The sequence below is a fragment of the Tursiops truncatus genome, chromosome 8 (assembly GCF_011762595.2).
Source record: "Tursiops truncatus isolate mTurTru1 chromosome 8, mTurTru1.mat.Y, whole genome shotgun sequence".
In the NCBI taxonomy this organism is placed as follows: Eukaryota; Metazoa; Chordata; class Mammalia; order Artiodactyla; family Delphinidae; genus Tursiops; species Tursiops truncatus.
Genome location: NC_047041.1, coordinates 85,018,939 through 85,044,666, shown reverse-complemented (window position 1 = coordinate 85,044,666; position 25,728 = coordinate 85,018,939). Strand labels below are relative to the sequence as shown.

Sequence of the window (25,728 nt, the reverse complement as noted above, 5' to 3'; positions counted from 1 at the left end):
ATGTGACTTTTTACAGCCTTTCAGGGGAGAGACTAGGGAACCATTAATACGTAAGAGCAGCTGAAGCTCCTCCTCTCACAATTCTGGTTCTAAGGCAGGACAGAATTCCTTCAGAGCCTCAGAAGTAAAACAATGCTACCTCCCTTGATCCTCTGTGAGATTTGGGTGAGTGAGCCTGACTGGGGGCTTAGCTCTGAGATGAAGAGCTGCAAGGAGGACCTTCTCATGTCTCCCTGATGAGCTGTCGGGACCCAGACTTTGCTGGTTAAGAAACTGAAGGATCACAGCACAAAGGGTTAAAGTGGAAGAAGTATAGATGTTTATTATGAATTAGCGTAAACCCTTTTATGCCTTTGACAAAGTAACAACAACAAAATAATCATTCTGATCAAAGGAGCTCCAGGGTTTCATATTTCAAAAACACAGATAAATAGTTTATCATAAATAGCTTCACTGTATGGGTATTTTCCAGAAGCATCTGAAAATTTTCCGGGGGGTCTGTAGAAGGGGATGTGTGACTAGTGCATCCCCCTCCCCTACCCCACTGGAAAGAAATGTCCAGGGATTGGGCTGCTGGAAGGGCAATATGGACCCATTCAAATTTCCTCCCAGGGACCAATTCCTCTTAGCCCTGGGGGATGTCCTTAGCAGGTGGCTGTTCCCTGGTCAGTGGGGTGGAGGGAAGGCTGAAGACCAGGAAGATGGATGTGTGGCTTTTGCTAGAAGCCGTCCATAGCACACCCCAGGGGGGGGTGGTGAAAGGCTTCTAGGTGGGAACTGGGACAGTCAAATTCTTGCCGATTATTAACTGGACCCTCATTTCAGAAAGCAATGCTGTTTTTATAAATTGGAACTGACTTTAAGAAACAAAACACACACAAAAAAAACCCCAAAAAGGAATAGAAAATTTTATGCTGAAAAAAGATCCCCAATGAAACAATCAGTAGCACATCACATCTGTGAAGTGTCCCAGCTCCCTGTAAAGATTATGTCTCTGACAATGGTTTCTTTCCAAGGTCATGGAGTAGGTGTTACACCCCAATCTTCATGTCCACATTCTGCAGGTTCCGCCTCTCATCTGCGGTCATAAACTGGTCTGGGGTCTCTGTCGACTCCTTGTTCACCAAATGCACCATCTCCTGAGACTTGCTAGCTTCTCCGTTGAGTCCGCTGGGCTTTCTGTCCTCCATAGTGCCATTGCCATTGTTGATCACCAGCTTTTTCTTCTGCCCACACCTAATAATTTACAAAATCACGTGAGAAATGGGTGCAATGACCCAGTTATCATCGTCACTGTCACTGCCACCATCACTACAGTTGATGACAATCTGAGTATGTTTCATCCTACTGACTCTTAACAAGTGACACTTCTCAAAGTGAGGTCCTTGAACCAGCAGCAAAATTTAACAAATGTAAGTTTGTTAAAAATGCAAATTCTCAGCCCCACCCCAGACATACTGAATCAGAAAACTCAAGGAGAGGGGCCCAGGGTCTGTGGTTTAGCAAACCCTCAAGGGCTTTCTGATGTGCGCTTGAGTTCGACGATCAGTGGTCACAGCTCTGGGAAGCCAGTGCTATTATTATCCCGTTATCACAGCCAAAGAAATCTTGGGGCTCAGAAAATTCCATAACTTGCCCCAGGTTATTCAACAAATACTAAAAGAATTGGGATTCAAACCCCGGTGTGTCTGACTCCCGAGTTCTAACTCTCCTTCCACCATACTAAAGAAGGGAAATGTTTGCCTCTTTTAAACTCCAGCCGTTTCTGCAGGCTCATATAAACCATCAACGGAACGACTGTAAGTCATTCTGATTTGCGTATTCAAGGAAGTCCCATTACTTCCTCTCCCGGTCCGCACGTTGTGGGCCTTGTCAGGGTTATTACTGCAAGTACCGAGAAGAATGAGACAACTCTTTTCTAGAAGTATAAGGCCATATTGATTTTTCTCTTAACATTGGTTAACTGCCATATAACCCTGGATATAGGAGGTTTAACTACCTCCGAGGCAAGTTGTTCACTATTACTTTAAGATTTCTCAGTAACATTACTTAAGATTCAAATGCAGAAGGTCTTCTATGGAAGGGCATGACCTTGGCCTTGTTGCTGGGTCAGAGCATTGCCTTATCATATACCCAGCCTGACGCAATGCTTCCTCTTTCCTGTAACATAATCAATGTCACACATCTAGAAGTCAGATGCTGCTTAAACAAAAGCGAAGGTGCAGACCCTCACAACTGCACATGGAGCGGGGATGGGGGGAAATGGGCTAGCATTTATTGGACACCTCCTGAATGCCAGGCACTTTGCATGTAACTCCATGTAATCCTTACAATAATCTCACAAAGCAGCTGTTATTCCCATCATACAGCAGTGGAAACTGAGGTTCAGGAAGGTTTAGAAACTAGCTTGAGGGATCGAGTCAATATTCAAATCTAGGCTTTTATGAGCGAAAGCCTGGGCTCTGCCGCACTCCATTCAGGCTACGAACCATCTGGAGATTTGGCAACAGTATGAAGTCGGAATTGTTCACTTTGCCACTGGATATGCGCAGTTGTACAGACAAAGCTTCTATTATTCATGATCATGGGGCATTCCCTCTGGGACTGCCAAGGCCATAAACTTTAATCCCTTGTTTGGGGAAGTTAGACATTACACATCCTGAATAGGAGGTTGATCCTGTCTCCTCTGGCATGACGCTTGATGAGGGCTCGGGGGAAGAAGGATGCTTGACTTGAGATGGTCTGTGGGGCTGGGCATATGGATGCAGTCCATATAGACAAGAGCAGGGGCTTGGAAGGCCTGGTTTGGGGACCTTAACGCTGTGTGACCTGGGGCAACTCACTTCACTTCTCTGAACCTCAGCTTTCTTATCTGTAACACCAGGCTATTAAGAGTACCAGTGTCAAAGGATTGTGAAAATCCCTTGAAACAGAGGCTGGCACTGGATACATAAGTCTACCACTGTTTTATTTGTTGCTCTTCTGAACAACGTGGGGTGAGGAAACTGAGGCCTTGGATAAGCACTTAGAACAGTATCTGGAACACAGTAAATGTTCAAGAAGCACTTGTTGTAATTGTTAATGTAACCAGAGCCATATGAAATGTGTTTGGTTTGTTTCTTCTGGCTACCTCCACCCACCTTGTTATATTTACTCTGAAGATGATGGAAAAGGCCAAAGGTGGACGCTGCTGATGTCTTTTCAGATTGCCAGGGGGTATCTCATATGTTCTTTGTTTTTGATAGTTTTTTGTTTAAATTCAATTTTATTGAGTGTAGTTGATTTATACAATGTTGTGTTAATTTCTGCTGTACAGCAAAGTGATTCAGTTATACATACATATATACATATACATTCTTTTTCATGTTCTTGTCCATTGTGGTTTATCACAGGATATTAAATACAATTTCCTGTGCTATGGAGTAGGACCTTGTTGTTTATCCATTCCATATATAATAGTTTGCATCAGATGTTTTCTGGAGAAAAGGTGTCTTATTAAAGTAAATCCCGTTCACCTACCTAATGTGTACTTGAGAAGTTGGATGAAATATTGTGGGGAAGTGATTTATACTCATAAAAAATGTTTGTGCAAGGGGCTGAAGTGGGGAGTAATGTTATTACCCTAAACGAAGCTGATTTTGAAAGTGGGTAACATTCAACGTGCAGGGCTTAGGAATATTGGGCTTGGGTGTGGTCCTGACCCCATTTCCCTTTGGATTCATGGTCTCTGTTTTTTTGTCTGAGTTCTTTCAGGAGGGCAGGGTGATGCTCATAAATAACTCAGCCCAATATCTGGTGCTCCGGGCATTTCATAAGCACTTTTAAACAGCAAGTTCTAATTCTTTCATTCCTATTAGTTATAGGAATGTTAAAAGAAACATTAGAGCTGAGGGTACTTCAGAGGTGATCCAGCTAACCTCTTTTCTGAGTCCAAGAAGTCGAGCATATCACGCGAAGCTACCCCGCTAGGTATGGCCAGGAACTACACCGGATCTGCAACGTTATGACGTTATGACTCTAAAGGTCAGAGATTTTTACTGAACTGCCTCTGGCCTGTATCTCCTTTCCCCTTCAATCTCAGGCATTAGCTGAGGATGCACTGACGACACGATGTAGAAGATGCCAGACCGATGCCTGGCCAGGAGCGGGTGGGGTTTAGAACCCGGGTAACATATATTTAGGGCATGGAGGAGTTTATCCTGAAAGACTTGGGTGGGTGAGGAGTAACTTAACAACTGACCTTCTGTCTCTTCTACCTGACAGTCCTTAAAGATATTTAGAGATTTATTTTGCATTGTGTTGGAGCTTTGCCATTCCATCAGTAGCCACCAGCCAGATGTGTCTATTTAAATGTAAGCTAATTCAAATGAAATAAAATTGAAAATTCACTTCTTAAGTCGAACTAGCCACATTATGAGGGCTCAGTAGCCACAAGTGATTAGCGGTTGTGTATTAGCACCAATGTGGAACACTTCCGTCATCACAGAAAGTTACACTGGACAGCTCTGCTGTAGAGGGCAGGAGCCTGCGTGAGCAGAGATTACAGCGGGCTACACGGCCACAGCTTTATGATGGAACTCACGGATCACTTCCTCGTGGAAGCCCTTGTTTAACTCTCCCACCTCCACTTCGGCAATTAATGCTTTTCCACTTTTATCTTTTAACTGTAATTAACATAACAGGGCCTGGCCCAGAGAATGTTCTCAATAAACATTAGCTGACTCAAATTCAACAGGCCAATAGTGTCACGAAAGCTCAAGATTCTTGCAGAGAAGGGATGGTACCCTTTTCGTTGTCATGTCTTCCTCTTCTCTGCAGTGTTGACTGTCGTAGCCACCCCTCAAAAGAGGTTTGCTGAATACATGAATGGCTGCTGTAGGCTTCTTATCTTCAACCAAACTTTCTTTGATGAAAATAGGATTCTGTATCCCTCTATAATGCAACGCGCAAAGCAGAAAGGCCTCCGCCTTTTAAGAGGATTAGAAATGGGCCGGCAGCTTTAGAAACACACTGCACGCTCAGGGGCCCGTGCAGCTGTTAACCACCCTTTAGCTACGTGGCAAATCTGTTTTTGATTATCAAATCAGGACATAGCAATTTACAGCATCCAAGCAGCTACTTTCCCTGTGAGACACTTGCTGTGCCAGCTCCTGTGTGTCCCTGTTTGCCTGTTGCCAGGGTGACCACTGGTCTTGGCAGGAGGGGGAGGAAAGCAAGGGGGCCCGTTTTTGCTGCAGACATGATGAGAAGCGACACAGGAGCTAACCAGCTACACTGCAGGGACTCCAGCTGCTCTGGGGACAACTGAGCTGCTTCTCCAAGTTCTCCCCCACGCTGCGAGCATCTGAGGCCAGCGTTTCTATGGTGACGTGCACAAAGCTTATGGACTGTATATGTGAGCAGAAGTGGTGCCTTCTAGGGCCTGGAACAAAAGGATTGATTTCTGACAATAGGAAATTCATATTTAATTGAGCAAAAGTCATCTAGGAGAAAACACAGAGGCCGAGGGAAAGTATAAAGACTCTTTGTAAGGGCTCCCTCAAATCGCATTATTTAAATTCAACTAAAAAAAAAAAATCTCTTTCCATTTAGTCATGGGAGACTTCTAGGAGGTCTTTCAGATTTATTTTCCTAGTTTTTGTTCCTTATACAATTGGCTATCATGACTAATTTTTTTTTATTATGCCCTCAAAGGTACAGAGAGCAACACAGCTATTCGCCTTTAAAAGCACTTTCTTTAACTTGTACCAGTGTAAAACGACATTATTTGATTTCCTCCGATGAGTATGGGCTGTCACACGGCAATGAAATGAGCTGTTTCTTGCTTTCCAAAAGCCAACAAGAAAGGTTCTAGAATTTTCTCCAGGTCTTTCCCCCAATGGAGGGGCATTTTCTGGCCTGTTAGACGACCTAGTGATACAATCAATGTGGTCCCACTTGGATGTAAGATTCTTTTGCCTTCTAAGAAGGAACCTCAAGGCATGTTTAGCAAAGGTTAAATGTTCCCCTGCATTTGCTTGGAGAAAAATCGTGGCTCTTCAGAACATGTTGAACAGGAAATTTAGAATTACACTCCCGGAATACCCCTGTGAAAGCTCATTTCCTCTGATGCTAGATTACTGTTCTCCTTCGCTTCATTTTAGGTAGCATTATTTCTAGAGCCTGGTCACAGCTCCATCAGGTATATGCATTGTGGACGTTCCAAAACGATAGGCCTTGGTTGAGGTAGGAGAGAGGGGACGTTTGACAGTATGAAAATAGCCCACATGCCAGTTCTAGGGAGCTGTCGTTTTTCGCACTTCCCTAAGGAAAGTTTTTTATTGTCTCATACACCTCAGTCTCAGGGAACTCTACCTAGGCCGTAACCTGAATCCTTTCAATGACAGCTTCCAGAAAGCAGAAAATACTGTCATTCCAAAAAAAAAAAAAAAAAAAACCCAGCAAATAAAAACACAAACCCGATACCTGCTTTAGGTAAGGGTTCTAGAACTTTCTAGGGGCCTCAGACAGGCTAAAGGGCCAACCCCTGAAACTCTATATAGCGTTTTTGTGCACTATGCACTCACAATAAATATGTGTTTAATGAATCAATGAATGAGTATATCTTTTATGTCTTCCTGGTGAGATATTGCACAACTTTCAGCACATCGAGTCTCCATGGGCTTAACCCCCCCAAAATTAAGAACCACAGAAAAGTCAACCACTATTTAAAAGCAGATGTCCAAATAATCCCAGTCTCCTTTCTCTAAGGAGTATGCCAGAGCAGAGCTTCTTAAACTGTACTGTCCCCATGAATCCCTCAGGTCTTATCAAAACACAGACTCTGATACGGGAGGTCTGGAGTAGGGCATCTCATGCTGCCTTTCTAACAAGCTTCCAGGGCACGGAGGCTGCTGGTTCCAGGGGCTACACTCTGAGTAGCAAGGACATATCACCTAAGGCTTTTCAGTTTTAGATTAAAGTATGGTTGACTTACAATATTCTATTAGTCCCAGGTATACAACCTACTAATTCGATATTTTTATAGATTGTACTCCATATAAGTTAATATAAAATATTGGCTATATTCCAAGTGTTGTACAATATATCCTTGTAGCTTATCTGTTTTAGACTTAGTAGTTATACAGCCCAAGTTTAAATGATGCCCCTTTCAAAGTTGAAGGCCCTGAAGAGCATCCCCTTACCTTCTCCTACTGTTGACAGCGATGCAAACTGCAAGAATCAAAGCCAGGGCCAGGAGAGATGCCAAGATGATCAGCCATTCTGGTGGGAAGCAAAAGATATCCATGAACTTGGGAAATAAGCTTGTGAAAACAGAAATGCACTTTACAAATTGACCTGGTCCAAAAAAGAATTACAGTCAGCTCTATACATGGGTCCAAGCAAAGGTCCAGTCAACAGCCAGACAGTACTGGAAGAATTATTTTGCTGTAGGTCTTTGCCCAACAGGACTCTTGTTTTCATCCCTTATCATCAGTCAAGATTTCCAAGTCCCCCCAAGAAAAACACGTTTCCAAAAATGTGTAGAATGACCTGTGGAAACCTGTAGATGCCTTTGGTGCAATGTTATTAAATAAATTAAAGGAACATTCCTTTCCTATATGAGAGCAATCACCTTACATTTTATTAAGGAACAAAAATGGAGGCCACTAGAGGGTGGGAAAAAGGACATTCCTGTGTGTATAGGGCGGCGTCATTTGGCAAAACGTGTCAAAATCCTTCAAGATATACAGCCTTTGATCCATCATTAACACTTCTAGGAATATATAGGACCTCAGACTTAGCTATAAAGATTTTTTATTACTGTGCTATTTGTGATAGTAAAGTTGGAAACAACCCACTATCCAACAATTAGGGACTGGTTAAACGCATCAGGGTACATCCATTGTATTGTGTACTAAGATACAGGGGAAGAGTATTTAATGACATTGGAAAGCTGTAGCCAACCAGTTGGGAATGTAGTTTACTAAACAGTGTGTATAATTACATGTTTGTATAGAAATTAGATTGAAAAATAACAGAAAGGACATACATGAAAATGGTAACCATGGTATTTCTGGATGGTGAGGTAGATAATAAGGGATTTATATTTTTACCCTTTTGTTTAGCTGTATTTTCAAAAATGTCTCCAAAAAGTAATGTATCACTTGTAAACCAATAAAATGTTATTCATATGTTTTAAAACCAAGCTTTAGTAGGATTAAAATATGACTTGACAATTTGCAAGTCAATTGCAAAGTGGGCCGTATATCCACGCAATGAACTAAAGCTTAAGGAACAAGAAAAATGGGAAGCCATTCACTGGCCATTCTTCTTTGGGAAGCTTGATTCTCCTCTGATTTCCTGCTCAGTACTGCCTCTGTCTGACCTCTCCCTGGTTAGGTGAGTTTGGGGAGGGAGGTAGAGTTAGGAGGTGGGGAGGCTGACAGGAAGTTACCATTTCTGTTCTTTTCCCAGGGTTCTAGCCCTGAGATGCTCCATATTCACTCTCACGAGAGCTGGGAAAAATCTTGCTGCCTGATTATAGCAAACTGCATCCCCCCCCCCAGCCCACTCCCCCTCTCCACGTGCTCTGCTCAGATAAGCCGAGGTAAGGGGACGTGGCCCACACCACGTTCTTCCCTCTCCCCAAGGGAGGCTCAGTCTGGAGACCTCTGAAGGGCAGAGTTAAAAGAGTCATTTACAACCCTAGGAAAAGCCTTCCTTTATTGTAATCCCCCTTTACAAATGCCCAGTTCTGAGCCCAAGTGGAATAAAGAATTTGCCTCAAATGCCTTAAATCCTGATGCTCAAGGGAGCCAAGTGGCCCAGCCTTCTCACTGCACATCACACATTCTGAAACTTTCTTCTGGATCAGTAAAGACCGTCCCTCGAGAAAAAGTAGTTTTTCTTTTAGTTTTTATGCCAGAAGAATATTCTCACTCCTCCTAACATGACCCTTGTATCTCCCCATTGTCTGCAATGCAAGGGGAAATTTACATGCTTCACCCAAAACCCGGAAGTAAAGCGATAACTGGACTGGGATAGGAAAAGGATCAGGGGATGACAAGGAGCCCCTGGGGTGATCACTCATTTGGGAAGGAAGCTGTAGTAACTAACATGGCTCTTCTATGGGACAGACCAGGGACGGGTCTAAATATGAGCTCAATCAATCTATGGGACCGAGATAAAAAGGAATGTTCCATCCTTTCCCGCCGAGAGGCTGTGGTGCTCTCATTCACCCTTTAGCTTGAAATCAGCTTCAAGGTTAGACACGCAGGAGAATACGCTTTCTAGCTGGTCTCTGCTTCCTTTCTGGGACATTCAGAGAGACCCACTTTTAGCATTATTTTTCCTTCACAGCTCAAAACTCACCTGGAATTTGAGGTTTCCGCATAGGACCTGAGGTTGTGTTTGCCCCACGGTCCTGACTCCCACTTGAGTGCCCTAAAGAGAAAAACAACATCTCTCAACCAAAGTTTGGCACGCATAACCACGAGTTCCTTACAGAGTAGCACACAGGGCCAAGCTCTGTGTGCTGCATCACTGTAAAGCTATTTATAGAGTCCAGCCACAGACATTTATAATGTGTTGCATGAAAAAACACCTCCCCAGAAAAACTCGGTTTGATTAAGGCTAAGGTTTGGAAATGTTAGTTTTCTGCAAGAGCATGAGAATTCTCAGCAACAGGACTATGCAGTGTTTAAGAGGCTGTAAGCAGGGCAGCCCTGGATTCAAGCCCTACTTCTGTCTCTTGCCAGCAGCATCTGCTGGGTCAAGTCATCCCTCTCTAGGTCTCAGTTTTCTCACTCATAAAATGGGGTAATAATAGAATCCACTTCATCATCATTTTACAGAGGTTTAAAGAAGTGCACAAGAATGGTAATTGTGTGCAGTTACTGTAATAAGGAAGAACCTCTGTTTCTATTACAAGTCAATCACTAAAGGGATGCTACCTATAAGCTTAAATTATACATAATGGCCCATCTTTGGGAACCCTGCCTCCCAGGGAATGAGCATTATGGTAAAATATCTTTGTTTCACTCATAGGAAACATTCTGATCAGCCTGTGAATGACTGCAGGAAGGAAGAAATGAACACATCCCCTCCGGAGGCTGACCGGAAACCAGGAAAAGTTTGACTTTATTCCCTCCTCTTTTAGGATAAAAGAAGCCTGAATTCTAACGCAGGCAAGGTCGTTCTCTGCGATACCAGTCCATCTTCTCGGTCTGCTGGCTTTCTGAATAAAGTCAGTATTCCTCGCCCCAATGCCTCATCTCTTGATTTACTGGCCTGTCATGCAGCGAGCAGTACGAGCTTGCACACAGTCACATTACAATTTTCTGTTTTTAACTTAGGACCTTGCTACCCTGGACCAGCAACCTCACGTGGGAGCTTGCTGGGAATACAGAGTCTTAGGCCTCATCCCTAACCTCAGAATCCTCATTTTAACAAGATCCCTAGGGGATTCAAATGCTCCAGGTAGTTGAAAACATATCTAGAAACCACGTCCAATATCTTCAATAGATATAAATATAGGTATTAAAAAATAAGGATTTGGGGTGGGAGGGGCAATGGCCCCTTCTGTCTGTGAAAAATCACCCGAAGGAGTGTGCCTGTTCATGTATTCCTGAAGCATGCATTGCTTAGAAGACAACATTTTCTACTGCTACAAAACCAAATAAGGAGACAAATAAAGGATCTCAAACTGGAAGGAACAGGAAGTATCACAAGATAAAGAATCCAAAAGTCAGAACGGGAGGTTCATCAAAATGATGGAGGAGGGGCTTCCCTGGTGGCGCAGTGGTTGAGAGTCCGCCTGCCGATGCAGGGGACACGGGTTCGAGCCCTGGTCTGGGAAGATCCCACATGCCGCGGAGCAACTGGGCCTGTCAGCTACAACTACTGAGCCTGCGCGTCTGGAGCCTGTGCTCCACAGCAAGAGAGGCCGCGATAGTGAGAGGCCTGTGCACCGCGATGAAGAGCGGCCCCCACTTGCCGCAACCAGAGAAAGCCCTCGCACAGAAACGAAGACCCAACACAGCCAAAAATAAGTAAATAAACAAAATGACGGAGGAATTACGTTTTAAAAGAAACTTCTAAGACATCTTGTGAAGGACACTCACCCAAATGAAAGTTTTGGTTTGTGTGTGTGTGTGTGTGTGTGTATGTGTGCGTGTGTGTGTGTTGTGCTTCCTCCACTGCTTCAAAGTGAAATGTGAAAAACTCCCACTAAAATCAACTCTTTTTCCCTACCCAATAGGACCCCACTGCAGAATCCTAAAGGCTTCCAAGAAAAAAACCAAGGAAGTCTGTTGGGCTAATCAATGAATGAAGATAGCCAGGCCTTAATGGTCTTTCCTCAGAGGGTCAAACTGCAGGCCGTGCAGAGGGGACTCTGCACTTTTGATGGCTGTGGTTATGTTGGGTAGAATGGCTCCTGTTTATGCAATGTGATGTTCTTGTTAAACTCAAAATGGAGCAAAACAAAGTCTACCAGACATCTAGCTGTCTCAGCAGGCCATTTTGACAGTGGCCTTTTACTTTACAAACCTCGGAAGGAGTCCAAGGGGCTTCCTCTAGCTGCCTCCCAGAGGCCTTGGTCATTATTGGCAGGTGTTTGCCTGTACAGGTCATGGGATACTGGCCATCTAAACTAGAGATCCTTGCCTTGAAAACCACCTAGGAGGTACACCCACTCTCACTGGTCTTTCTCTGACTCATAGCAGCCTTTGGTATTTGAATGGGACGCCACTAGTGGATCACAATCCCTATTTTGATTTTCAAAAAAGTGCTCCCAGCAAGGAAAGATCTGGGTGTGTGTACAACCAGATGAAACCTCCCGTTTGAACAATACACAGCTGCACAGGAGGCAAACAAAAGAGACTGCTCCCGCCCACCTGATTCTCACTTCAAGCAAGAGCTGAAGAAGCTGGAGGAAGATGGACAAGATACAGCAGGCCGCCTCGCCTTGCGCCCTAGAGGCCCGCAAATCTAGCCCGGGTAGGGCTGGCTGGGGAAGTTCTGCAAAGAGGGATGCTTGACAATGCAGTTGGGAGGTGAGATCCAATCTAAGACATATGCACAGAGATCATTCAACTGGCTCTGACTGTGAGGAAAAAGTCTAAGACAGTGCTAATCAAACTTCAATATACATACAAACCACCTAGTGGGGGAGGGGTGGGGGAGGCCTAGTTAAAATGCACCTCTTGATTCAGTTGGTCTGGGATGACTGGGGAGTCCGCATCTCCTGCCAGCTCTTAGGTGATGTCCCTGCTGCCGGTCCAGGGACCACACTTGGAGCGGCTGGGGTCTCTTGATTTTAAAGAGCACTTCCTTTTAGTCAGAGATCCATATATCATTTCCAAAACACTTTCAAATTCCTGATACCACACGCTCTTCACAAGAACTCTAGGAGGTAACGGAGGCCAGTGTTCTGATCTCCTTTTTACCAATAAATTGAAGCTAGGAAAGGCTAACCGCCCCACCCAAGGCCCCCAGAGAGCTTGGGACTTCTGTCTTTAATTTAGGAGCACTTCTACTAGGCCCTTACATCCCTGTGCTCTTACAGTATAGGTTATTACTGAAGCCACCATGTAAATCTCCATCTTCATATTTGCTGTAAGTGTGTGAATCTTCAAGCCTGGAAGTAACCCTACTCCCACTTGGGTGTGAAGGGGAGGACGATAGTTCATATGGCTTACCTGGTTTGCATGGGCTCACCTGGACTGGTGACTGTCAGGGAGACCACAGTGAGACCGCACTGGCAGAACCTTTCAGTAGCCCCAGCATCAGTGGTCACAAGTCAACCTGCCTTATGGCCTACTTTTGCTGCCTGGAGTAATGTTTCTAGGGATGTGATCATTACAGTAATTACGGCAGTAATGATGGTCATTACAGGGTACTCTCTCCAGATCCGGCTTCTAGAGGCAATATGAGACCTCTGGGCTTGAAACCTGGCTCCACCACTCAGCTCACTAGTCATGTTAACTCAGCCAGGTTGCTTAGCCTCTCTGAGCCTTAGTTTCCTCATCTGTAATATTGGGATAATAATAGTACTGACATAATTAAATGAGTTAATAATAGATGAAACATGAAATCACTGATATTTGACTGTTGACCTACAGAAATGGCAGTTTCATAGGGTCCAACCTAATACACGTAAAGTGTTTAGAACAACGCCACCAGCACACAGTAAATCCTCAATAAAGGCTAGCTATTATGCCATGTTCGGGGAGAGGAGGTTATGCTAAATGTTTTACAAGGATACATCATTTAGTCTTTAAAAGAACGCCCTGTAACAATTATTATTATCCCAATTTTATTGGTTAGGAAATCGAGTCTCAGATCCTTTAAACAAGGTCTCTCGTTAGCATGTGGAGGAGCTGGAATCAAACCCAGGCCGTTCTTTCTCCAAAACCCATGTTCTTAATCGCTCTGTGTAATGCGATGTTAAACTGAGCGCCTGCCTGAATTCTTCCTGATCCTTTCAGATGGAAGAGTTTTCTTGAAAGCAGTAGTTCTCAAAGTGGAGTCCCTGTCCCAGCAGAATCAGCATCACCAGAGAACTTATTAGAAATACAAATGCTTGGGCTCCACCCCAGACCTACCGAATCAGAAACTTTAAGGATAAGGCCCAGCAATGTAGTTTCATAAGCCCTTCCCGTGACTGTGATGCACGCAGGGAACGTATGAGAACCGCTCTGCAGGAGACACTGACTCATACTTCATTACTAATCAGCAGGTTCAATGACAATAACAATAAATGACTAAAGCAGCTCAAACTCACCAGCTGATTCGGATCCATGAGTCGTATAGGACGTCCCGCTGGGGTCATGGGATGAGTCTCGGTCTCCTGTAAGGAGCAATAAAGGGAGGTTGAGTACTGTGTGCTCAGTTACACTGCCGTCTGCTTTTCCTCACGTGTGCATTTTCACACAGCCCATCCCAAAGTTTAGCCTTTTAAAGGTAGCCAAAAACAATGACACAGCAGCTTTGAATGGGTCCACGATACGAAATATTGTTCATTGCTTCATCTACTGATGAGTGGCCTAGAGCTTTAATCAAAATTGTAAAAACGGGGACAGCACAGACCTGCAAGGATGACCATAGGAAGCGTGGCTTTAGTAAAACTCCCCAAACTGTAACATCTACCAAAAATATCATGAGTTCTTGGCAAGTGTGAGGTGCGGATCTGATACTGTGTCTTTGAAATAAGGACTATGTGCTTTGGATCATGACAGATGGGATCGCTGGGAAGGCGTGTACTCTGTGGCTTAGGGCGTGAGACATTTAAAGAGATTTCGCTGAGGCAGGACATAGAAAAAGGTTTTGCTGTGCAATAAAGGATCTTGGGGTTGAATCATGTAAGGATTCAAAGAGAAAAGTTAACTGTTTATTTAGAGAAAAAGTCTGAAAATAAGTGAAAAAGAAATGGGCAGATGATAACTGGCACGTGGCTAAGGTGCGCCTGGTTATTAGACTATGTTCCAAATAATATTTCCCAAAAATTAAACCTGTATTTTTAACACCAAGAGTTACTATAATCCCATCTTCTCAAACATCCATCACCCAAAGGCTTTAGATGAGGCGAGTTTATGAACTGCTAAAATCTGGACCCACAGGTCAAATCTTGGGTTCAGCGTATGGCAACTCTCGATCTTCTCCCTCCTCCCCACACATTTCCCAAAACTCTAATGGAATCTTAAAGCAACACAACACAGGACAATAGTTCATAAAATGGCTATGGTCACCCATTATGAAAGGTTCTTATAAGGAATACACAGTAATCTGATCTTCACCATGTCCTTGTTTAGACAAGGCAGACACAGGTGACCTGTAATCGATTATGTAATTGTACGGGGGAGATGGACTGCTTTGTTCCTCGGCTGACGGTTAGAAAAACTGAAAACAGCATTTGCTGAAATGCTGAACACCAATACCGCCAATACCACCACCACCATCACCATTATCACCACCGCCATCACCACCACCACAATTCCAGATGTTTTCATTTTTAACATCAAGCAAAAAGATGGAGAAAAAAATGTATGGGAGGAAATGAGCCTTATCTGAGTGCTCTGGAAGAAAACAAAGGGTGATAGACCATTTAATCCACGGAGAACCGTGGAAAATCTGTCTATACCACCACAGAATGTAGAAGGAATCAGGGTATGTAAATATCAATTTTGTAGAAAGTATTTTATTTACTAACAAATAGACTATGTAATCCTTCAAGGCTACTGTAACTATTAAAATTGCCATTTAAAATTTAAATTCATTTGGGTGCATAAAGGGCTCTGTTTTGCCAAAAGAAACCAGGCAGTGCTCTAAGATTCATTTCTCCAGAAGAATACTGACACTGCTGCTAGGAATTTTTAATAAGTGAGGGCAGACCTATGCTGAATGAAGAACCAATGGATGCAAGGGCTTTTGTCTTGCCAATACTGTCGAGGTTAGTATGTTTTTTTAATTTATTGTTTTGGCTGCATTGGGTCTTCATTGCTGTGCGTGGGCTTTCTCTAGTTGCTGCAAGTGGGGGCTACTCTTCATTGAGGTACGCGGGTTTCTCATTGTTGTGGCTTTTCTTGCTACGGAGCACGGGCTCTACGCATGCAGACTTCAGTAGTTGTGGCTCACCAGCTCTAGAGTGCAGGCTCAGTAGTTGTGGCGCACGGGCTTAGTTGCTCTGTGGCATGTGGGATCTTCCCGGACCAGGGCTCAAACCCGTGTCCCCTGCATTGGCAGGCAGATTCTCAACCACTGCGCCACCAGGGAAGCCCGAGGTTAGTATTTTTTAAAACTGTTTTCCTTGAAGCCCTGGGATGGGCAGCCCAAGCATGTGGGCTCTAGGATAGAGGCCAAGTACGTGGCATTCTCATTCTGGGTTTTCTGTCCCATATCAAGTAGCAGTATCACAGCTCTTATCTGTTTTACGTGTTGGGTTCTCATAAGATTTATTCTTCTTTTGAGAGGGAGGTGGATGGGAAAAGACATAGGCTACTATATATATATACACACACATATGCTACCATATATATATATATATATATATATATATATGTTTAAAATCATGAATATCTAATATCCCTTAATGGTTGAACGGTAAGAACATTTGAACAGTTGGCACCAGGAAGAGAGAGTTCAATTTTAGTTTCTTAGCCAGGGTATTTTGCAGTTTCCTTTTCTTCAGTGTTAGTTTCTTAATGCAAACAGAGAAACAAAAGTGGAAGCAGGGAGGATTGCTAGTTCCATTCCATGTGTAACTTAACTGAATAAGTCATCTTCAGTCATCTCTTTGCCATCACAACAAGAGAAAGGGTGCCTAGTCACTAATAGTAGATTGAATCATATAGTTTTAAGTGTACAACATAGTTAGAAGAGGTTATCCATAAGCCCTTCACCAAAAGTAAAATTCACCAATCCATCACCAATAAAAGAGAATTTCAGAGCAAAGATATTAGTATATGGAAATTATTCACAAGTTGGGTAAAACCTTACTACATAGGCAGCATATATTAGTTGAATCAAATGAAATTGATACTTGACTACTTTTACTTACAAAAATATCCACTTCATATGGTTCAACCAAATATATCCCAAGATCAGGAAGAAGACAAAGAAAGAAATTCTGCCATAACAACCAAGTCACAAAAAATAGATGGAAATTTCACAGGCAAATGAAAACATGACCTAAAATAAATCTATTGCACTAGAATGATGATCTGTGTGAAAGCCATTCCCATGTTACAAATCAGTCTAATCACAGCCTACACAGAAGACATTCCCTATAATATGAAAGGATGTGTTGTTTCTCCCTGTAGAGAAAGCAAACCAGATAACAAATGGCCCAATTACCTGATAAAGAAAGATCAACATTAGAAGTAGAATCTCCAACAATAGTAACTTCAGGGGACCCAGTCTTAGCAGGGGTCACTGGGATGAGGGTTCTGTATTCATTTGTGTCTGGAGAATAAGGAGTATAACCTTCCACTGAAGTAGTTGAGTCTTCAGGAAGATTTTCACCTCTTCTGCCACCTGTGCCATCATTCCTATCTGTGTGGAGGTGGAATCAATGGTAAACCCACATTTGTAAGACCACCACCAATTGTGTGCTTGTCTTCTGAACGTGAGATTGCTGCAAAAGCTTCCCACTTGTTATTTGTGAACATGGAGCAAAAGACAGTGTGGTTTGTTACACTATTGAACAGGATCAATATTTTGCAATCAGTACCGCCTGGACATCATTCAACGGAAGAGATTTTGGTGATCCTAATATCTAGAAGAGACATGTGTTACATCATCTACCTGGCTTATTAAAATAAGGTTTATGCCGCTAGAACTGTTACCTTGAAGTCAACTCAGGTACTAGATAATCTTGAGCTCTTACTCAATTGGACCCACCTTTGATGAAGTGGAAGAAATAAGCTAGTGAGCTGACAGGTAAAATTATGCTCCCTGCGATTGGAAGAGCAAATGCAAAGTTTCAAAGACGTTGAGGCTTTGATTATTCTTTCCTTTGCCAGAGGGCACTGCTTCTTGGTCACCAGCGCCATGGATTTATGGTCCAGAGGATAAATGGCAAAATAATATTATTAATGCAAGGAAAATAGAGAGTGACATAATTCAGATCTTTCCACCAAATCATACATAAGTGATCTGTTATTTTTAAACAAAGCCACTAACTCTGGAGTTTAAGAAACCCAAACTTTAAGATTAAAAACATATAGTTTGCATTTAACATACAATGGCTTCTAAGAGATCTACAGAGCAGAAAACTCCGAGAACCATCGCTAGCCACAGCTTCTGACCAGGGGCAAGAGCACAACAGCCAACTGAGGCACCTCCACCAAAGCCACTGCAAAAGCACCCACAGTGCATTGACTTGTTTGTCAATAGCCGAAGCCACCTGGGCTTTACAGTCCTTACTGCTAGATGTTGGAGTAGCAGTCACGGGATGGTCTTTGTCTTCTTCCAAGCCTCCACGCGATGTAGAGAAGCTCTGAGTAGCACTCTGCTCTGTTTCAATGAGGGATGAATCCAGTATTAATTTGTAGTCATGAAACAAACCCTCTGTTATCTGCTGACAGGGAGGATCTAATAACAGTGGAGTCAGATGGATAGATGCATAGGGATACCAAGGTCTGTGCACACCATTCTCCTGTGATTGATAGAAACGCGCAACAGAATTCTGCTTTGCCCCTAGCTGGCTTTGTTTTTCAGTACAATAAACAAGGTAAAATGCCAAGGTGAAATCTGGGCTAAAACTGTGCCCACCCTGGATCATCCTGGCCCAATTATGGCATTGCTTCCTGTCGCTCAGGAAAATCAGAGAACACAGAGACAAAGAAAAAGGAATGTTTGAATCCCGGTGTTCCTATCAACCACCAAGAGCACCTTAGCTGTGTGTCAAGAAGTGTGACTATAGGGAAAATAAACACGATCATAACAGGCAGTCTATGTGTAACCACAAAAGAGGAAGAAGTTCATCTAGAATAACTTGCTCAGGTAACTCAGATCAAATTTATACAAGGAAACACTTAAGTCTCTTCTAAAGAACATTAAATGAAGTTACCATTGTACTCACTTATTAGGTTTTTGATCTCATCTGTGGATGAGAATTCTCATCACTGCACTGAAATGCCAGGAAACGCTTGTCTGGGCAAACACAGGGTCCTCACTGATATATATCCATTTCAGGTTGAACCATTGCCCATATCTGAAATGGCTTTCATTGTTTTGAGTTAATTTCTTTTGTGTTCTTCTAAGAAAGGGACTGACCTCTGAGTTACAGGTGCAAGCACTCCATAAAGCACACCACTAAGCCATGTCCACCACCAAGTAAGTATTACCACCAGGAGAGAGACACTCACCAAATCGCAAACCCAACATCAGAACAAAAGTCAACAGGGACATAAAGTAGGAATATGAGACCCTCCATTGTCAAGGAGCATCTTAAGGCTTATCTGCATCTCCTCTGACACTTAACACTGGGTTATTTACATTCTTGACAATTAACACGTCCTTGCTGATTTTTCCCTTTGCCTAAAAGGGCTCACACGAAAAGACTCTGCCCATTATGTGTAGCAAACAGTGAAATGAGGCCCTCTTAATTCTAGATTTCTTTCCTATTCAGTCATGAAATTATGAATGACTTTATGGTATCTGTGGTGGACATTAAGGCTACTAGAAGTTTAGCATTGTTTCTACCAGATATTTAGCGATAGGAAGAGATATAGCAACTGTTCCTCTTTTGTTCCCGGGCCCTGCAACCCATGTCAATTGTCAACAACGTATTTGCTCCTCCTCTGTGGGCTGATGTGATTTCCCTACTCTCTGTGATTATCTGGCCCCCAAACATGTTTTTACAACCATTGAAAAAAGGCTACCCCTCTTCTGCCTTGATTGAAAGATGGGAATCTAAAGGAGCTGGTCAGTTAAAGCATAGAGACACCACTGTCCTAGCTGTGGTCTTAAATTTCACTGACGTAACTACTCAGAAAAGGAAAATCAAGCGGAATGGAGTCTCACCTCCTTTTCCTTATGTTTCAACATAAAGTCATTGAATCTGGAAAGCACCACAGATGAAGGTATAATCAGATTTAAAGAACCACCAAGAAAATATAGAAAATGAAGACAGCTTTTATGTTCTGAGCTGAGCTGAGCCACGCAGCACTGAATGTGCTGTCCCGTCACCAAGCCCAAGCCCTGCGTCGGGGCCGAGGAGAGCAAGAGCTGAAGCAGGAATACAGACCAATAGAGACCGAGTGTCATTATCCTTACGAGTTGTCACTGAAAGAGGTCCTGTCCTGTCCAAGTCTTCCACCAAACCTGTGTTTGGATCTGCAGAAGGCTGAAGCGTCGTACTATGGCTGGTGTCCACATCTGAAGGAATTAAATCAGCGTTATTGCTTGATTTCCTAACTACTATCTGAGGGTTGTTTATGGTCTAGAGACAAATTATTCTTATATTCAAACCTGTATAAGAGGAAAGAAAGCACATACTGGTTCATGTCTCCAGAATTGAAATGGATCATCATCTCTCCAAAAGAGCATCCCAAGAAGTAACTGGTTTTCATTTAAAGGCTGAGTTGTATGAAAGCTACAACTTTTGTTCTTTTTTTTGCTGAATCTGGAAGAATGCTAAGTGAGCACATGATGGGTCTCCCAAGCCTTGCAGACAGATGGAAATATAACCCACGTGTGACTTGTCCCATTCTACACAAGTGATCTGACACATGGAGAAAAGACAAAGTGCACTGGTTCAGGCACCATTTTGTCATATCCCCTTGACGTGGCACAAAAGCTTTAGTTACAGCCCTTTCCCTCATTTGCTCCTCTTTCGCTTCACAAAGTGAACGTACATCTAAAACATAAAGTCATCATCCCATACTATCTAGTTGGCGGCTACAGGAACATTCTAGGGCAAGGAATAAGAAGCAATGGATGTCAGTGAATCAGTCTTCCTATAAACGCAAGTAGGAAATGTCTTGGGAATGTAACATGTACAATGTTGAGTGGTACAGAAATTTCACTGAAATATTTATAGAAGCTGTTTCTAATAACTATCACAAATCGATTTTGCTGAAATAAGTCCTGAGCGAAATAGAGGTCACACAAACCATAAACACCATCACTATTGCTGGCTCTTGGATTCAAAGACCACCCACACTGCTGCCTCTGGGGAGATTTAATGTGCTCCAGATGACTCCGGAGGGAAACAGTGCAATATTAGGCACCCACGTCTACATTGCAGCCTTTACACATAAAAAGAAAAGAGTATCAAGATCTTTGTAGGACAAAACGTGGCTGAATCTATTATTTAATATAATAATAGTAGTAGTAGTAGTAATAGTAATAGTAATTATTCAAAAAAGAGGAAAGGCTAACTAATCCAAATCAAAACCCCAAATGGATATTCTCCCAGAAGAAGTCCCGCCTGTTGATGGTCTCTAGACACTCTTGTTCATCTTTCCTTTAAGAGGTATCACACCATTCCATGGTTGAAGCCAATTGTAACATTCTTAACATCATCAGTTTGACGGAAACTCATTCTCCAAACTCATCAGTATGGAGACTTAATATTGATTCTGAAGCTCTGTTACTGGCTTGGTTTTCCACAATGGTTATCATCAGAGCCTCTAGCCACCATGTGCATAAAATGTGTAACGGGCCTGCAAGTGGTACTTCAGCCACACAACATAATGGCCCCAACCTCACCTTTCTCACTCATCTTCCTTTGTGACATACGGATCCTTTCACTCTGCCAAATTCATTCCTTGGCTTTCCTTCCTTTAAGCCTGTCCTTACATGTGTTTCCTTCCTAGAAAAACTTTCTCCACCTCCCTTTCTCTGACTAACCAGGGTTTTTTCCATTTTGCAAAAACCAGATCCAATCTACGTTTCTCTGATGTTCTCCAAGGGGTCCTCTGAATTTACTTTGTGTTTATTGCTAGCAATATTCATTCGACATCATTACTTATTGTATCGTACTGTTAGATCTATTTTGAAGCTAACTGTTTTCTTTCCCTGGCTAACTTTTAAGTTCCTTAAGAGCATGGACCATGAATTAAGTCTACGTTGTTTGTCTCCATAAAGCATTGCACATAAAGTATTAATACAATTCTATTAGCAGATATTTAAGACGATTGTACTTTAAGGGATATATGATCACTAATATTTGGGTACAACACAGTTAGGGTGTTCTGGAGAAATGAAACCAAAGAAACTGTTGGATTGATTTTGGAGATAACTTTGTTTAACTCAATACCAAGAGACATTATCATTGCATTCTGAGAACTCATTTCAGTAGTTTTGTGTCACGTATACCCTTGGGAGTTTGGACCCAAATAATATATTTAATGCTATGACTGAAAATTCATATCCCCATATTGGTTCTTTTGGTTGATCTCCCTTTTTGGAATGTTACATTTCTGTGATCAAGACATCTTGTTAAATTAAAAATAAATAAATAAAACTTGCATAATTCTATTCATGGATATAGTAAGGATTCTTCCCAAAGATAAAACATGGATTCTTCATAAACACTGAGAAAAGTGGGGCACCACCTGCTACCAATTCTTTCAGATTCTCTCAGGAACGTTGTCATCTGGTTCTGATAAAGGAAAAATCCCTTTTAAATATAAAAATTTGTTAAATAAAATAACAATCTTCCATTCTTGCGTAACTCCAGCTAGTATTTTCTTACTCTCTCTTGTTTAATTCTGTTTTTGAATTGCTTATAGGTAAATAAGAATGCTAATTAAGAAAACAAGGATTCCATCTTGTGTAAAAGTTGTCCATTCATTAAATTCATGAACATTTATTGATGGACAAGAGTGGTCTAAATCCTAAGTCACTGGGTATAGTATTTATTTCTAAGTGTGCAAGAGTAATTAATACCATTTTCTGAGCCTTTTAGTTACTTGTTTGGAATGAGTACTCATCAGTTTTTGATCTCTAAGATTTCTCTACCAAAGACAAGTTTTATCTTTGGGTCTATAATGGAGACAGTCACTGAATCCATCACTTCACTCTTTTTAAAACCCTGCACTTAGAAGTAAATGGAAGAGAAATCTTGAAACTACTCCTCTTCAGAGGAAATGACTTTCACTCCCATCATCTTAGGACTAATCCTTCTTTAACCTTCCCGCCAAGTTCTCCACTCTCACCTAGGACTTCAGATTCAGATGCATGTGCATATCACTCTTACCAAGAAAACTAATTTTTGAAGAAACTTAAAGTTCCTTAGGAAAGCAGAATGGTCTAAAGCCAAGGGCATATTTCTAGGAAAAGAGCCATTTGAGGGCTTTCAAAAACATAACATATAAAAAAGCTCAGAGATTATTACCCATCCTTCTTTCTGTTTGATGACCTCGTCCCATTGGATGTGAGACTGGGTCGAAGAAATAAGTCCAGGAACGGTCCTCTTGGCTCTGCACTGTCACTCTTTGATTTTGATGGCTGTCACGGGCTGAGGCTGCTGTGACAATGCAGTTCAAGCAATTGTCAAAGTGTTAGTTGACATTTGGCCAGGGATACACTGATTTTTTAAAGACTTTATTTTCTATACAAGACAATGAAACCGTCTTCCGGATATAGAGGGCCAGGAAGTTGCAGAATGTTTCAGCAGGTATAGGTTCATTCATGCTCATTTTTCCTAGCAATCAGCATGTGAACTAGAGGTCACAAAAGCATTAACGACTTCTCCAGTGGGTAGATGAGAAGTTATAGACATCGAGTGAAGATGGAGGAGAAATAGTTCTTTACCCACACCATGTTGCCACCATCCCCTAAGGGAGGAAGTGTAGAAGTCCAAACACATGATGTCATTCCTAGACAACCACGTCCCAGTGAAATGCACATCAGGCCAGTAGTGATTTAGAGAAGGAATCAGGTAACAGCTTCCCTTGAGATAAACATGAAAGTAAATGCCATTCATCTCAAAAGCATGAGTGGAATCTATTAGAAGCATCACCTTCTAACAATGAGATTTATGGCACAGTGGCATATAAGAATGCAGCATGTGCTTTGGCTTCACTCTGAGCCACTGAAGACGTATAGGTAGAAAAGATGACAATAGTAGACCCTTAGCAACAAACTACACCACATATCCAGTCACTGAATCCACTGCTCTGCCAGCTATGCATTCAGAAGCTGCCACACACCAGAAGAACATCATGCATTACATTCTATATTGCAAATAAAAACACAGGGATATTTCTCACTGATATTAAGTAATGATATGGAATTCACATTGTTTTGCAAGAATGCATCTTGCATGCATTTCAATATTTCTGTCACACAGACAAAAGAATCATGCACAGGAGCTGGTAGAGCCAAGTTATCTGGCATCACTTAGAAATGTTGACAAGATTGGGTCTAATCTCCCCAGTCCCACAATTCAAATATAGAGAAGAGGTGTTTTTTATAAATCTAAGAAGAAAACATTGTACATTCAAGGAGAAATCTCCAAACAAACATGACAAAGGGCCAAATGACACCAGACAGGTGTTTTTCTCAAAATGTCTGGCTCCATTTCTTTGACTACTGAGGTTCTGACCAAAAGCTTTCTAACAAGCCCAGGATTTCACAGAACTGTATTGTAAAGCCTGGACCCATATCATAGAGCAGATTCCTTTACAAAAGCAAAGGGAGTATTTTATAAGATCGGAGTCCCTGCATCCTCTTACTAGGGGATGCCCAAAATTAGATCTGAAAGTGACGTACGTAAGGGCATATTCTCTGTGTCTCCTTATGTGCCTGTATCCATTTCTGTTCTGGTGATTTGTTGCATGCACTTAAGGGTTGGCTCTGTGTTGACTGAATGGTAAGTGATTAAGGAACTGTAACACCTTGTGACATTTCCTTCAAACTCTTCTTGTTCACTGTCTTCAATGCCCAGTACTTAACCCCAGAGGAAGTTTTCACCCAAGTCTGCCTGTGAAACCGTCCATTACCAGTTGTCCCTGCTGTTGAATGAGAGTCTTCTTTTGGCATTTGGGGATATTCCCCAGGCCATCCATTCTCAAACCACTGCTCTTTCTGGGTAGCTGTTTCTTCCGTTGTACTAGTAGGGGGTGCCCGGGCTGTGAGAAGAATGTCAATTGTGAGCTGTTATTGTTCAATTAATTTCCTTACCAACACATATCTTTCTACCTTAAGAGCATATACATGTGGGAGAGAAGGTAGAAAAGGAAAGCAGGAAGGAGAGACACCACTGATACTCTTGAAAGGGATATTAGAAATCAAATGGCCCGATACTTTAGCTTTTCAGATGGGAAAACTGGGGCTCAAAGAAGCTTTGATTTGCTCAAAATCATATAGCCAGGTTGGTACAAAGTTAGGACCAGACCACGGTCTATGAATTCCAGTATTATTCTTATTTTACTAGAGTCTATGGCCTCATACGTCTTGTCTGAGAGAAATGTTCGTTGAAAAAACTTAACCTGTCTTCAGTGATTTTGGAGGGAGGAGTATATTATAACAGTCCATGACAAGACCAGCCTAGTAGGAAGCCTTCTCAAAAGGTGGTCACATGACTCATAATTGCACACACTGGAAATACACCAGAAGTGCATGTGCCCAGCATGAAAGATGCTGGGAATGAGTGAGATGCTACCCCACTGACATGTTACAAAGTTATGTCTATGGAGCATCTAAAATTGCCAAAATGACTTTTTAAGAAAATTAATTCAGTGGAGAAAAACTTTTCTAGCCAGTGTTTGGCATTATATAAATAGTAGGAGTGTGTGACAGGCTTAAAATTTCAAACGTTCAGTGTTGTAATTGTCCAGTTTTAAAAAGGGCATAATGAATGAAATGAAATTGTAATGGGGTGCCTTTGGTAAAAATCAGAAAGCCACTGACATTTTCATCTGTAGCGACTAATACTAAAGTTTTAGTTCATCAAGTAAATGAGGGTGTTATAACACTGTATATCAACTATACCTCAATTAAAAAAAGAAAAAAAATGAGAGTGTATAAACTGGCTAAGCTGAAGTATATTTTGCAACTCGTAAAACTGGTTTATTTCATTATTTTAGAAATTAATATGCATGATTTGATAACTGCGAAGACATTTAAAAAATAAAACTTACTGTCCTTGTTTCACCCTTGCATTGGCCAAAACATCCCTGGGGTTAACTGGTTATCCAGAGGGAGGGAAAAAAAACCCCAAATCTTAAGTTTTACCTCCCCCTGACTAAATCACTACCTCCTGACAAATAATAAAGTTAGAGAAAACACTGG

The 25,728-nt window shown here is 42.1% G+C and overlaps 1 protein-coding gene across 24 annotated transcripts in view; it reads right to left on the bottom strand.

Annotated features, from left to right (window-relative positions):
* Positions 1-296: 296 nt before the first annotated feature.
* CD44 (CD44 molecule (IN blood group)) overlaps positions 297-25,728 on the bottom strand; it is an 86,657-nt gene continuing 61,225 nt past the window's right edge. For 8 of the 24 annotated variants that reach the window (XM_004316153.4, XM_019947911.3, XM_019947909.3 and 5 more), the window contains 9 exons: positions 24,438-24,566; positions 22,829-22,960; positions 19,762-19,863; positions 17,908-17,997; positions 16,837-17,034; positions 13,769-13,834; positions 9,355-9,426; positions 7,185-7,263; positions 297-1,236 (listed from right to left, as the gene is read on the bottom strand). In XM_004316153.4, the coding sequence (XP_004316201.3) occupies positions 1,032-1,236; positions 7,185-7,263; positions 9,355-9,426; positions 13,769-13,834; positions 16,837-17,034; positions 17,908-17,997; positions 19,762-19,863; positions 22,829-22,960; positions 24,438-24,566 (1,073 nt within the window). In that variant the 3' untranslated portion in view covers positions 297-1,031. The remainder of the gene's footprint in view (positions 1,237-7,184; positions 7,264-9,354; positions 9,427-13,768; positions 13,835-16,836; positions 17,035-17,907; positions 17,998-19,761; positions 19,864-22,828; positions 22,961-24,437; positions 24,567-25,728) is intronic. The other 16 variants (XM_073808763.1, XM_019947908.3, XM_033860468.2 and 13 more) reach the window with 14 other exon arrangements.